The sequence below is a fragment of the Ipomoea triloba genome, chromosome 7, assembly GCF_003576645.1.
Source record: "Ipomoea triloba cultivar NCNSP0323 chromosome 7, ASM357664v1".
NCBI lineage: Eukaryota > Viridiplantae > Streptophyta > Magnoliopsida > Solanales > Convolvulaceae > Ipomoea > Ipomoea triloba.
In genome coordinates this window covers 28,147,186-28,161,959 of record NC_044922.1, presented here as the reverse complement: position 1 = coordinate 28,161,959, position 14,774 = coordinate 28,147,186, and the positions used below count along the sequence as shown (strand labels likewise).

At 35.8% G+C, this 14,774-nt stretch overlaps 2 protein-coding genes across 8 annotated transcripts; both read right to left on the bottom strand.

Moving 5' to 3' along the window:
• Positions 1-1,222: 1,222 nt before the first annotated feature.
• On the bottom strand, positions 1,223-9,404 carry LOC116025039 (5'-nucleotidase domain-containing protein DDB_G0275467). 6 transcript variants are annotated; one of them, XM_031266095.1, is made up of 16 exons: positions 9,353-9,404; positions 8,956-9,098; positions 8,744-8,792; positions 8,414-8,629; positions 8,184-8,320; positions 7,912-8,061; positions 7,164-7,265; positions 6,633-6,797; positions 6,417-6,527; positions 5,838-5,935; positions 5,531-5,654; positions 5,330-5,419; positions 3,048-3,092; positions 2,631-2,951; positions 2,008-2,236; positions 1,223-1,626 (listed from the first exon to the last, which is right to left on the bottom strand). In XM_031266095.1, the coding sequence occupies exons 1-15, from the start codon at positions 9,381-9,383 to the stop codon at positions 2,210-2,212; spliced, it is 1,809 nt and encodes a 602-aa protein (XP_031121955.1). In that variant the 5' UTR covers positions 9,384-9,404; the 3' UTR covers positions 1,223-1,626; positions 2,008-2,209. The 6 variants fall into 6 exon arrangements, with proteins under 6 accessions (XP_031121955.1, XP_031121957.1, XP_031121958.1 ...); XM_031266097.1 differs by having other exon boundaries at positions 8,414-8,620; XM_031266098.1 differs by having other exon boundaries at positions 8,744-8,777.
• Positions 9,405-9,948: 544 nt separating this feature from the next.
• On the bottom strand, positions 9,949-14,726 carry LOC116025040 (HD domain-containing protein 2 homolog). Of its 2 annotated transcripts, none has more exons than XM_031266102.1 (8): positions 14,464-14,726; positions 13,755-13,879; positions 13,633-13,670; positions 12,996-13,106; positions 12,802-12,881; positions 12,398-12,434; positions 11,421-11,457; positions 9,949-10,479 (listed from the first exon to the last, which is right to left on the bottom strand). In XM_031266102.1, exons 1-7 carry the CDS (start codon positions 14,680-14,682, stop codon positions 11,441-11,443), a joined length of 627 nt encoding a protein of 208 aa, XP_031121962.1. In that variant the 5' UTR covers positions 14,683-14,726; the 3' UTR covers positions 9,949-10,479; positions 11,421-11,440. The 2 variants fall into 2 exon arrangements, with proteins under 2 accessions (XP_031121962.1, XP_031121961.1); XM_031266101.1 differs by having other exon boundaries at positions 11,421-11,462; positions 14,464-14,724.
• Positions 14,727-14,774: the final 48 nt, after the last annotated feature.

Below are 14,774 nucleotides of genomic sequence, written 5' to 3'. Positions count from 1 at the left end.
AAACTATCCAGTTTTATAAGGCATCGACACGTAGCTCTTATTCACAGCTAATTGAACTTTCTGGATTTCTGGCTCTTATTCACAGCTAATTGAACTTTCTGGATTTCTAGTTCTGCAAGTTTTCTTCAGTTTATGTATTTATTTTGGTTTTAGCTATTTGTTATGGAGTACACATCGAATTTAATAATACTATAAATTCCACACCAAACAATTTAAATAAATAAAAAATATAGAGGCATTATTCATACTCGTATAATGTATGAAACAGACTCAAATTTGAGAATAAAGAATAAAATACCTATTCTATTACACAAGTGTAGGCTTCCATTTAAATTTATCAATTCACAAATAGATCCACATAAATTTAGATGACTCAATGCAACTTTCTTTCGTCCCAGAAGGTTAAATCCCTAACTTCAAGGAACCACCACACTCCAATGCGACAAAGCATTTAGAAAGATATAAATTATGGAAACTCAGCTTAATACAGATGCTAGACTTTAACTTACTGCGCACAAGACCAATGCAACTTGTCTAGACCAATTACGACATTTTTTATTTCTCTAGACAAATGAAAAATTTCTCTGATTAATAAATACACTCAAAATTTCCCTTTGCAAGTATTTAATAGGCATAGGATAACATATAGGGAGCAATATAACAATAAGAATATAAAGGGGAGATAACCTTGAAGTAGAAAGGGTAAAGAAGGGGTTAATGCTAATCTGTTTAGAAATTACCATTTAAGATGAAGTTGCTAACAAAAAAGGACAAGGGGTTGAAGATTCATGAAAAGTAGGAAAGAATAATAAGCCAGCAAGGAAAGTTCTGTAATAGGTAAATTGTAAAAACACGACCTTCATTTTCTCTTCTTTTATTTCTCCGGTGACTATATGAAAATATGTATTTGATAAACTTCACTTATGTGTAATAATACACAAACGATACAGAAATAGAAAATCGTACTAAAAAACTAAGTGCGACAGTTCGAACAAGAAAATATTGACAAAAATCAAATTATGACCTTATAATACGATAATCATGCCCGATCCACTTAAAAACCCCAACCCCCTTCCAGAGGGCTTCATTTTCAGTGCATGATTTGGACAAGGAAAAACAGTGTAACATAATGGATTGCGTAGAAAACTGGAACACGACAAGAAGACAATTAAGGAAATTTACTTACCTCTCTGAACTAGGTTTTCATTCAAGTAAGGGTCAATTCAAGTAAAATCCAAACTAAATCAAATTAGTCTCATACTGATAGAATACATAATGTTCTCAAAAAAATAAAAAAATAAATAAAAAAGAAGAAGAGGATAATAGACTTTAAAAAAAATAAAATTTAATAGACTTAATGCTATTCTACTTGGCAAAACATCTCTCCGTCAGTACCCCTCTCTCTCTCCATCAGTCTATATTTCCTCTTCCACTAGTACCCCTTTGTCAAGATACTTTCTTGAGGAAATGATCATTGAATTTGACAATGATGTTCATTATTGAATATTCACATGAATGTTATAATGGTAAAAATCATTCAGGGACATACCTAACACCTTACAACAAAAGCCAGTGCAAGATACAATGTAGCAGCATCAAAGTATATGTTTCATTCCAATGTAGGACCTGTGAATGAAAAGCAAACATGTTCCCCTTTTTTTGTATCAATTCCTCCACCAATTTTCACAATCAAAGATACAAACGATAGAACAATGCACGATATCATATTTGATAGTCTCGAGCAGAAATCTTTAGCCTACTAAGAATGGTATCAATCACATTTTATAGAGGGAAGGGAGGAGATTGCAGGGTGTACATAATACTACATATATAGTTTCCATTAAGAAAACTGGATATACGTCATAGAAAATAAAGACACAATATGTAACCAAAAAGTGAAAAGTTGACGAGGAAACTATACCAAAACTAAATATTAAAGCGTACAAGGGACTTCAATGCTTTAAAGAAAACTTATTACGAGACAAAAGAATGGGATTGTGAATTTACTTGTATTGTGGCCTTCACATCCTCCAACCTTTGCTTGCAATTAAGGATGATGCAGTAGTATACTATTAGCCTCACTAAACTCTTGAACCTGGGGATAAACCGCCGTTCTATTGAATGGTACAAAAAAACGACTACATAAATAACAGTAATGTCCCTACTCAATGATCCAACTTGTTTCAACCATCTTTGGCCGGAAGAGCACTCAAGTCTTGAACAAGTCTGATGAAACCTGTGAAGAAAACCTTATAAAAGAGTTGCATATATAGTAATAACTGCAAATCTGCAATACATGTTCAGAAGTTGAGCAAAATCTTTGTCTATTCATGTGAAATTGTCATTTGAGACCAGGACATTAGTATTGCAAGGGGTACAAGTCTACAACTATGACTGTTGACCATTTCAATCAGAACTTGGGGTGTGGACAATTTTCAATATTTTCTTGAAAACTTGTAATTTCATGCTGGGAAAAAAACATGGCATGACAAAATCAGCATAATATAGTCCATAGCTAACTGATATTGAAGTGTCATTCCGATGAAATTAATTGGGCAGAGCCAAACCTTCAATATATCTACAGGTTCAAAGTCTTAGCAATGTAAATACGACAAGGTAGAAAATAATACCTTGACATGGTGAGGCAATATTTTTATATCATAAGGCACATGAAGCCAAGCCTCAGGTAGATAGAAAAAAAAGTTCTCTGGTTTACTGGTGTACACATCAGCATATTGATGGATGTGGTAAGCAAAGGCAGATTCTTGACCAGAATCAGTAAGGAATGTAGCTCCAAATGACCTATTAAACATTTCCTTCATCGTGTATCGTGCCTTCTGCCTCTCATCATTGAGCTCCCAAAGAAGGGATTTGTATGCTTCACTAATCTGGCAGTTGACAACTTTAGCATGCAGCTTTCCAAGAAGTTCTTGGATTATATGAAACTTGGCCTGAAACAAAAGCAGGAGAGGGAAAACGAAACAACATTCCATTAATATTTAATAATATTTAAGAATGAAAATTTTAATTTAGATAAATGTTCCTACCTGTTCGAACCTGTAACTATCATCGTTCTGAATACTGATCTCATTCTGGGAAAAAAAAAAAAACAAGAAGATATGAGGACTGAGGAGAAAATATTGTTAAACCAAATAATTGGATGAACAAAAATTAATTTGGATCAACAACAAGATGATAATAATCAATCAGAACTTCAGAAGTAGCTGCTGTTTTCATATGAAGGTTCAAAAGACTTTGCTTCCATTACATACTCTAGTTGTCAATACAAAGCAGTAGAATCTGGGATTTAGGAAATAACAAGAGGAAAAAAATGAGAGAGATACAGCCCAATTTCCACTCAGAAGTTAGGATATTGAGATAATTGAGGTAGGAACTTACATCCACATCGAAAGGCCATTAATTTCCAAAGCCAAGTATAAAGTACAGATAGGAGATTAGATTTCAAGCCTAAAATTTAACTGAAAGGGAAGAGATACAGCCCAACTCCTAGATGCAAACTTAACGCAATGGTAACTCACATAGTAAACTTCACACCCATAACTTATCAAACCTCACTAAATGTACTTTTAGTCTATTATTACTTAATATGTTTGTTAGAGATATAAGGGTTTAGTTGAGATATTTACTCTAAGCCCTAGGTTTTAGTGTTAGTAACCTGTGGCTAGGGTGAGTTCTAAACTAGTATATATATCTCTACTCTCCTGTACATTTACACACTGAACAGATATACGAATATACTTTGTTTTGCTATTCTATTGTTTAACATGATATCAGAGCACCGGCGACGGTGAGGGGCTGGGTTGTGCTCGGAAGAAGGCGGCGACCCTTCGCCGAGGTGTCGCGACGCCACCGGAGCAGCCACGCGCCACCGCCACATCCTGCTCGCCGACTCACGCGCCGGCGCGTGAGTGTGTTTCCGGCGACCATTTGCGACGGCGAGTCCATCGGCGATCTCGCCGTGAAGAAGGGGTTCTACCTGGGTGGAGAGTGAGAGGTTTTGTTCAAGTGTTCTCCGGTGATCTCCCAGGTCTGTCGCTATCTGCGTACTTCTGTCACTGGATCCAAGTAGGAGGTGTGCGTAGGAGGTGTTTGGTTTTCCAGTTCTGCGTAGGAGGTGTTTGGAGGTGTTTGGTTTTCCAGATCTGCTTAGGAGGTGTTTGGTTTTCCAGCGCAGCAGAATGGTCCTGGCAGCAGCAATAGCGGTAGCTAGCGAAGGTTTCCAGCGGTGTGGAATTGGTCGTGGCCAGCAGTTTATGATGAAGGCAATGGAAGGGATGGTGCAGGCGGTCTGATGGTGTCTGATGGAGCTAATAAATAATGAGACAATAGGTTGCAGTAGGTTGTTTATTCTGAGTGGTTTGGTTTATCGGGTCAATAAGTCTTGAAAGTTTATGTTTGGTTTATCGTATTTTTCCTGGATTATTTGAGTTAATTGAATATGATGTTAGTATCATATTTGGAGTGGTGCCAAGGTGTGAGAGTTGGGGGCAGTCCAGGGGTGTTGCAGTGATGGGCAGCACAAGTGCCAGGGGTGGTGTGGACCTGGCATATGTCGCGGCTATTGTGGAAAGCCGGCGACTGAAGAATGGTTCAGGAGGAACCAGTTTATGTGCACGCAACAAGAAAACGGGAAAACACTGGTGGTAGGCAGCGGTTATAAGGGTTTGTGGAGTGAAAGGCTGGTGCGCTGCGGTGTTGAGCAGCGGTGATAAGGGTGTGGGGTGTGAGAGGCAGGTGCGCTGCGGTTGTGGTGTTTGGCCTGGTTTGTAGCTTTGTTGGTGCGGACAAGGTGCATTGTGGACTGACTTGGCACAGCATGGTTCGAAGGTTCAAGACTTATAGTTCTAGGTTTGGAGTCTTATGGTTCATGTGACACATATGTAACAAGTTGGGCATGTTAAAATCTATGCTTCAACTTGAGGGGGGGTGTTAGAGATATAAGGGTTTAGTTGAGATATTTACTCTAAGCCCTAGGTTTTAGTGTTAGTAACCTGTGGCTAGGGTGAGTTCTAAACTAGTATATATATCTCTACTCTCCTGTACATTTACACACTGAACAGATATACGAATATACTTTGTTTTGCTATTCTATTGTTTAACAATGTTCAAAGAAAATATAAGTTCTTCCTCTTTTAGAGCTCTATGACCTAAAACTCGATCCAAGAATATGGAAAATCATTTTTTGCCGGCACATCCTATTTATTATGATTTATAAGAAAAAGATGTTAATAATGTTATCATGAATCATGAAAGTAGCAATTTTAGAAGTCCTCAAATTAATGAGGATAATAAAGAAAAAATGGATTACTTCCAGTTCATGGATGATAGCTGCAGTATGCCATCCAGCTTTTGAAGGCCCTCTCAGATCACTGAACAGGTGATCACCAAAATATATAACCTAAAATTGTATGGGTAACAAATAGAAAATTAGGATATTATATCATTGGAGACACCCTAGCAGATAAAATCCTATAAAGGTGTACAGAGTAGTGCATAACACAGAAAATACCTCTGGGCCTTTCCACTTTGTGATTTGCAAGAATGTTTTGAGGCATCCATGGTAATAAACTTTGTCAGGAAGTAAAGAATCAACTTTTGAGAATTCTAAGGTGTCCTTCTCAACATCATAACATCTATGGTAAAACCCCAAAAGAGAACAAGGGCATATATAAGTAATGTAACTCATACAGCCAGCAGAAATGCATAACAAACACAACTCTGTAATTTAATTCTTGCATCACAGCATCACACTTTTGTAAACAATTATCATCATTTTTTATTTATTAAAAAAAAAAAAAAGTAATAGAGCAACAAACCGAAATGGATGTTCAGATGTGTAAAAATCTGGCTTTTTTGCTTTAGCAATCACAACATCAAAAAGTTCCCTCCATGAGTCTTGCTGAGCTAAAGAATCCTAATAAGATGTGAAAAAAGAAATTTAATTTCAGCAATTTTATGGGTTTAACTGAAAGGAAATGCAGAAAGAAAAATATGACAAGAATAGGATAGGAGGAACATTTTTTTTTTTTGAGATTAAAAAAAAAAATACTCAAATAACATTTATGGCGATTCAAGATCACTGCTCTCATATACTGAAGAGACAAAATACTCAAATAACATAATTGGATATAGTTTCTGTGTTGTATAGCTGTGAACATTAGATTTTTGACATTATTAATCTTTTGAAATCTAATTTTTAACCATAGTTACATTTTAGCTAAGCAAAGAAAAAAGCAGAAAAAGAACTCTGAGAATGAAATTCATGAAAACACAGATACAATTTCATAAATTCATAATCTCTCTCAGCCAATCACATGCTTTACTTAACAAATGGCACAAACTGCAAGCACATTCTTATAAACTGCTAATTCAGAAAAACATGAAATGAGTATTACTTCGAGCATAAAACGCATTCCCCCGTCCACAAAAAAGAAGGGGGAGTTGGTTAACAGGAAGAGTTTCTTCCCTTTGTCCTTTAGCTTCCTTAAAAAGCTTAGTAGCTGCCCCTGGAACACAGCAAACAGTATATGAAAAAGAGAGTCAAGAAACCCACAACACAAAAGACTGCAAGCAGCAATACATCTGCCTGACAAACTAGGTAATTCACTTACATTCTTTACAAGATACTTCTGAGGATCAGAAAGAATTCCTTTATGAACCGAGTGACTTTTGTGAACATGTTGTATTGCTCGATTAACATCTTCATAAATATAACCAGCATCAAATTCCAATTTAGCATCAACAAAATGTTGCACAATATCAGCAATAAGGCATGCCTGCAGAGAAAAAGGTGAAAAAAGGGCACTTTTGAGAATAAGAAAATTCCTGAAAATGCATCACAATTTACCATTATATACATGTGTGTGTGTGTGTGTGTGTGTGTGTGTGCCCGCGTGTGTGTATAAAACCTATCATTCCAAGTGCCAACCTAATGCTAGTTCAATTAATCAAGCTACATTAGTTGGACCCTAACTCAGGCTTCAACCTAATTAATAAAGTGTTGATGCCCCATCCTTATTAATACAAGCCAATAAATATACTTTAAAAAAAAAAAAAAAAAAAAAAAAAAAAAAAAAAAGGAGCACAGGTCCTACATGGCATACCTAATGTAAGTAATAGTTTAGAATTACTAAGAAACTAACCTCACTGAAACAGAAGAAATCCATCAAGCACACAAGTTTCCCTGCTTGATCACGGCCAATATGTCTGGTACCATATATCTCATCAATTTCTTCATGACTAAGCTGTAAAATATTATTAATTAAAAAAACTCTAAAGGTATATACAATGAAAACCAACTTCTTTGACTTGAGTTTGAAGTCCGCCTCTATTTTCTATTGTGTTAAATTGGCTGACAGAGAATGAGGCAATAATATCACTAAACTGACTAAAACATTCACAGGAAATCAACCCAGCCAGATTTGTTATAAAATTCTTGAAAACTGACCACAAGGCATACATACAAATAAGTTGGAGACTTCATTTAGTTGTGTTGAGCACATGGAAGTGAAATAAGAGTTCACATACATTAAACTGCAGTGGTTTCTGACAACAATGATAAGAAACATAAACTAGCAATGTAATCTAGCTATGCAAATATTTCATTGTAGACTCAGAATCATTCTGACTATAGAGAAGAAATTCATGACTAACAACATAGCATAGCATGGAAAAGGTTAGAATTGCATGGAGTATTTCTTGGCCAATATACAAACACTTCCTTGCTAATTTGACAAAGTTTCTAGATGTACACATATTGACCCTAACATGCATGGATGCAATTGATCACATTTCAACAGTAGGATCATCCAAGAAAGTAGCAACAGTTATCATTAATCGAAGCAAATACAAAACGCAAACAATTTTGTTCAAAAACCTAAATAGCTGTACCTTGCGCCTACCAAAGTAGCAACTGCCAGGCTCAATCGATCCAAAGAAGTCCAACTTCATGAGACACCCTTTTACTTTGTCATAGTATAACCCTCTAATAGGAAATGAAGGGTCATACTTGAATTCCATGCAGCTTTCAGGATATTTAAACTGAAGGAACCAGAATTCACAGGAAAACAACCCACTATTCAGCATTCCCCTTTCACTAAAAACCATAATAAGAAATATTGGGGACAATGGAGTAAAGAAACTTAGTCCATGTTGAAACTGACCTCATTAACAAGATGCTGCTTTGCTAGATCATATATCAAGGTCTGCAAATTAGAGGAGTAATGTGCCAATGTATAATCATAATCAAATCCATACACTTTGATATTATCTAGCCGCAGGTTCTTATTGGCATATATTCCTATATTTGCATCAAAACCAGCACCTCGTCAGTTCAATTCTCAACCACAAACAGTTAAAATACACATCAAGTAAAAAAGAAAAAGCAAACAACCTTTGGGATTCGCTTTGGGCATATCTTTTAAAGCATCTGGTATTTTCAGAAACCTCTGTTTAGCAGCATTGAATTGCTCCCGAATTTCAGAAATGTCACACTCAAAAGTAGGATCACTCTCATTAGCTAACTTCTTCTGTTGATCTTCTATTTTCAACAGTCTCTGCTTTGAAGATGCAATCGTGCTATACTTCCACGAGCTGCTCCCTAAAAATTCTAAAACCAAAGCATACATTCAACACTATTCACTTCCTTCCTCCACACATATCAGAACTAATACACTTAACACACACGCGTAGCTACAAATATACTCCTTATCAACGGCCATACCTTGCTGAAATCCAGCACAATACAGACTCGTTCTCTGCAACAAAGAACACTGTTCTCAAGTGGTCACGTCATACAGACAAAAACTGATAAACTTCTTTTTATTCAAATCAGTAGACGGAGCATATAGTGTAAACGCAAAAACAGCCACACATTCTATGAGCGAATATATGCGTATAAACACATGAATGGAGAGAAAAATGAGAGGAAAGTACGTGAAGAGAGGAGAGCAGGCTGCGACGGGAGGCCATGGCGGTCGATGAGAGGTGGATCTGATGGTGATTGCGTCGCCGGAATATGCAGAAATCAGAAGATTTTGAGGCGTGAAGGAGCGGCGGCCATAAGTGAACGTTCAAACCTTCAGGAGAGGTCCGGTGAGTACGTCAGTATTAATTCTTATTTGTGGAAAATATATAATCATATAATCATCTCATAAAACTTTTAAATTCTGTTTGATTCCTAATTGGTATATGTTCCCAAGTGGAAAAGATAAACATCTCATATTAGAAACTTCAACATTCTGTATTAGAATCAAACTGACATTCCATATTAGAATCAACTATGTACAAGAGTCTACAAAGCAGATATAAATGCAAGGTCCTTTGTTCTAACCTTTTGGCTTTGGGGTAACCAAATAGTCCATTTTGAAAGGCCTAGAGGAAAATATTTTATTTGATCGCTTTTTGGATCTTGAAAAGTCACAATTTCATACCCACAGATATCGTATGGAGTTTTGTTACTCAATAGCTGTAAAGTTTTTATTCTCTCAAAAGAATTACGGAGTACAATTTTTTTTTATATGATAAAATGAAAATCTACAAAACACATATAAGTGAACCATATTAAGAAACTCTCAGATATAAAATTTGACTGAAAATGTGTTAATAAAAATTGAACTTGTAATTTTTAAATACGAAAATCAAGTTCCACACATTCAACCACCCTTTAAGGGCACAAAAGATACGACTTTTTTTTAATTATGAAAGAAACGCACGACCACTATATAAAGATATGCCCTAAGCAAATCATATTCATATGTAATAACTCGCAAACCACACAAGAAAAACAAACCGTACTAAACTTTGTGGCGAGTTCAAATAAGAGGGTATTGACAAAAATTAAACTCGTGACATTTAAATACGAGAGTCGTGCTTCACCCACTAGACCCCTTTTAGGACACAAAAGTTGCAATATTATGACCGGGGGTATTGGAATCAAAATAACTATCATTTGTCATTTCTTTGGCCTAATTATCTCCCCATACAAGTGTCTTTGCTGCTGTTCAAATAAGGTGTCTATTCAGATTCTTGCAATATCTAACGCTCTACAAGACTACAACTCCATAAAAACCACGCAGATACAGCTTCGATTTCCAGCTTTGCGCCCGACAAAAAAGCACAAGCATCAAAAGTGAAACCATGCAAGAGACGCATAATGACAGAACGCTTTAAATGTAGAAGCCTCGAATGAAAGAAATCGAGACTTAACAAATGTCACATCTTGGTGTATATCAACACGAAATGGGACAGTGCATCAGATGATATATCATTCTTCTAACGGGAAAGGCACGAAATGAGAAGCATTGATGATTCTATCTACCTTGGGTCAGATAGGACTAATCTATGAAGACTAGCTGCCACCAATCCATTAGAATTGAAAAAATTATGCCTTAGTTGTGTTTGCTCGTCTTGATATAATCTCTGAAGCCCAAGCTTTACCCACATCTGTTTGAAACTTCCCTGCAGAAAGAAGCAGGGGTTAAAACCTCTCTCTCATAAACACAGTGAGAAGGGAAAGCAGAAGCAAGTACATTGAGAAGACATTATACATAAATCAAATAAGCCTAAATCCTACCTAGTTGGCATAAGTTTAAGGCATCCAAACAGGAAAATTACAAAGCAGATTAACAACAGGATCTGAAATTATGCGCAAGTTATGTTTCTTTATTTCTTTTTTAAAAAACTTTTTTCCAGCTTATTCATTTCTTGTAAAATGAAAATTAAATAGTAAATTGAAGTTATGAATCATGAATCAACTTATGGTGATTTTGGAGCAATGTATATGCAAAGTTAATGAAAGGTTGAATTCAAGGTGTCATCTCCTCTTTCATATTTGTGTTTCGAAAATACAAGGATATCTATTTGGTATTCTGTTAGATTGTTTTAAACAACTCCATTAAACAGTTTTCTAGTTTCTACTTCCTCTTTCTCATCTTATCTTTCTTTATGTTTTGTCTATGCAAACACATCAATTTTAATGTCACCACATCGCTACTTCTCCCAACCAATATACCCATTTTGCATAATTCTGTCATCATCTCACAAATGCTCACATTCCTTAGTTTGATGGCTACCATCAAAGGTAAGAACTTCTACTTTAGGAAAGCCTCCCTAGTGAGTAAAGCTTTTCCATCTTAGTTCTCGTACTATATCTTTGCATGATGCATCATACAATTTATATAACATTAGTACTCCGTATTTCTCAAGCAACTTTTACATCAATGTTCAGCTGATTGAAGAGAACAAAGATTAATGTAATTGCTAATTATATTATTACTTAACAAGTTATTTATCTTTAGAGCATAATAGATACACTGTAAGAAGGGGGAAAGAACAAATAAGGTGGAAAGTCTAAACATAGTAACTGCAGAATAAGATGCTTAGATAGTTAGATATGGAACCTGCTGTTGACTGGAAAAACTCATCCAAATCCTTTCCCTGCTCTGCACAACCACAAAATGTGACATTAGTGTGAGTGCTGAGTGCTCACAGCTCTGCTCTCAATTAAAAAATTCTACAAATCACTACATAATCAAATACATCATGTTTCAAGTGTTATCTGAAGTAATATTTATTACTCCTATCAAATTTTTCTACTTAGGATTTTATTCGAGATAAAAAGAAAACATCCAGAATATTGCTCTGGGCTATACAGTAGTTATAAATATAATGGCTCTCTTTCAAATGTCTTACTGTAAATTTGCATTTCTATCTTAGATGAAGCAGGTGTTTTTTCCTACTTACCAGAGGGGGGAAAATCAAGCATTTTCTTTGTATGTCATAACTAATTTTGTTTACAAGAATTACTTTGATTTGTAATAATGAATGGAAAATGCATTAGTTAGTAAGTTAGTTAATTCATCACCACAGGAAGATGGAGTAGATTTTGCTAGAAAACCAAGAGATTGAGCAGATTCTGTTATTATCTCATGCTAGCATCGTGGACTTAGTTGAAGAGTCTTGATTTCAATATCAATGCATCTTGGAATACCAAGAGACCCCTTCGTTATCCATCATGTCTTGCTATGCATAGGGTTTACATGAATGACAAGAAAAAATAAAGCTAAACTGGCAATTGAGTGCCAGATAAAAATCAAAGTGCCAAGTGCTGTTAAAGTAACAAAGAGATTTACAACAGGCCTATCAGAAGCATAAGTAAAATTGGAACTTATACATGAAATGAATTCACTTGAACATGTTAATTGTTAAAGACCCCTAATACGGGACAAGCCAAGAACAAGTACAAATTTCATCCCAGCATAGTATTCCATCAAAGGAAAGAAACATGTTCACTCTGGTGTGTGCTAGCATACACCTAGAAATTACTCTGCACAATATATTTACATTACATGGAACTTGGAAGAAACAGAAAACATACCTTTTTCATATTCCAAAGCCTGAAGTATCATCTCAATCTGGAAGAAAACAGATGGCATGATCATTTTTTATGTAGACCAAAAGTGCTCAGCACCACAACACAAGTTAATCGGCAATTAAACTTCAAATCATTTAGTAACGAAGCCACCAAAACTAAGGCCCCTGGATTTTATCATTGATTTCAAACATATTGACCATTATTATATTAACCAATATCCATCCTCCTAAGTCCTAGCAATTCGTTTTGGCTATGCTTGATTTCATATATATGTTGCTTCTTCATTGACTACGACACCACTTTTGTCCAAATACCAGTTTTAAAGTTTCATTACAGTAAAAGACAGCTTGAGACACTCAATGCATCAAAATTTATTTGTTTAAATCTTAGTACTAATGCTCGGATACCTTGTCAAAATCTTTAACAACTTTAGCTTCTAATGAAGAACATTCTTCATATTCCAACCACAAATCCTTGATCTCCTTGGCTGCAATTGTCAACATCATATTATCAGCTGACAAACAAATTCATCTCTATTTTTCATGAGTAACTCCTCAATTAGCTTAAAACCCCAATATATGAAGGCAGTGAAAAGTGATACCCCGGGGGCCTCCACCTAGAAGTTTGCACATGTCCTCTATTGCTTCTCTCTCCCGACGACTCTTTTCAGCTTTTGAAATCCCATCAGAAGGAGTAATATCTCCAACAATTGCTGTTAAACATACATGTCTAATATTTGTGAGAAAGTAAAGTGAAACAAAGGGATAAGTAGAAGTAAAGCAATATCACATTATAAATAACATCAAACAATACCCAAACAGTGAAAAATCATAGCACTCTTATAAGTTATATCTAATCTTTGAAATTAGTTTTAGAAATGAATTCTTACACATTGCGTTTAGTAAATTTATAAAACTATTTTTTCTGATTGGTATTCATGGCAAATTTGGGGAGGTTTATGAGCGTTGATTGTTTCCTTCTACTTGACTACATGATAACATTTTATATGCAATCTTTGAAATTCAGTATGTTTTAGATAAGTACTCTGTAGTAAATAAAACAACAGTATCTTATTGCATTGCTAGGCTCTATTAAATAGCTGCACTGCTGTCTGCTGTGTGTAGCCATGACTCAATGATAGATAAGGAAAATTTCCTAAATGCATCGATTTACATACATCATTCTTAAAGTGTTGGTATAGTAAGATAGACAAAATGGCTCACAAGAAGCATTCTCACCTTCAGCAATATCATGCACTATTGCCATTTTTACACACCTGAATTTGAAGCTTACATTAAAATGGTCAATTTATAAAATATAGAGAGACTCAAAAGATCAAAAGAAATGATACACGGCTCACTTGTCACGATCCACACCAGGAAGATCAGCTGAAATAAGAGCCATCACTCCCATTCGGTACATGTGATCAGCTATCGATTCAGGACCCTGCACATCCCTAAGTACCCAACCAGCTCTCTTCGTGGTCTAGTAAGAACACCACATCAAAGTAACAATGTTCATAAACCAAGAACTTGATCACATTGATTCATTTCTAAAGCATACAACACAAACATATCTATCTACAGAGAGACTCTGAAAATTCAAAATTCAGCAAACAAAAACTCGAACACGATTCATTAAATTTATGAATAAAAGCAAACCACATAAAAACGCTATTCAGTTAGGTGAAGTGTAGATACAACGAAAATTCAGCAAAAAAAAAAGAAACCGATCATTGAACTTATGAATAAAAGTAAACCGCATAAAAACTGCGATTCACTATTCACTTCGGTGAGTGTAGATACAACGAAAATTCAAATTTCGGCAAGCAAAAGTTTAAAGGCGATCATTGAATTCACGAATAAAACGTAGACCACATAAAAACTGTTATTCAGTCTGCTCAAAAGCTCAAGTGTAGTGTTACTTCGGTGTATAGTGTGCAGCAACAGTTGTGCGTTGAAATCAGAATCATCCTCGAATATCCTATCTAAAATCCTACTGATGTCTATTAGTTCACCAAATGCACACAAATGCATCCATATCACATAACTTTTGTGTACGGTGTATACCTTGAGGCGGCGGCAAAGCGTGAGAAAATCGATGGCGGAGGAAGGAGAGGGAGAAGATGAGGAGGAGGCGGCAGCTTCTGTCGACATTCTGGGAGCTCTAGGCGGCGGCGGAGAAGAAGAAGGAGAGAGAGGTTTGAATCTGATGAGAGTAGAAGTAGCAGTGAGGGAGGAGGGTAGGAATCGAGCAGCTAAGGTTGATCTGCAGAGTAAATGGCTCATTTTTTTGGTGCTTGGGCTCGAGACTCGATAGTTAATTTTGGTCTAGACTTGGCGACTTGCATAACATGAGGAGCATTTGGTGTGGGAAAATG

What these genes read in the sequence shown, in the direction of transcription:
- LOC116025040 (XM_031266101.1), bottom strand. Translation starts at nt 14,682, where the DNA reads ATGAGCCATTTACTCTGCAGATCAACCTTAGCTGCTCGATTCCTACCC. An exon ending in CGCTTTGCCGCCGCCTCAAG is followed by an intron (nt 13,880 to 14,463) that starts GTATACACCGTA and finishes TGTTCTTACTAG; the next exon opens with ACCACGAAGAGAGCTGGTTG. An exon ending in AGTGCATGATATTGCTGAAG is followed by an intron (nt 13,107 to 13,632) that starts GTGAGAATGCTT and finishes TATGTTTAACAG; the next exon opens with CAATTGTTGGAGATATTACT.
- LOC116025039 (XM_031266095.1), bottom strand. Translation starts at nt 9,383, where the DNA reads ATGGACTATTTGGTTACCCCAAAGCCAAAAG. An exon ending in GGTTACCCCAAAGCCAAAAG is followed by an intron (nt 9,099 to 9,352) that starts GTTAGAACAAAG and finishes CCTCTCCTGAAG; the next exon opens with GTTTGAACGTTCACTTATGG. An exon ending in AGAAGTATCTTGTAAAGAAT is followed by an intron (nt 6,528 to 6,632) that starts GTAAGTGAATTA and finishes GCTGTGTTCCAG; the next exon opens with GGGCAGCTACTAAGCTTTTT.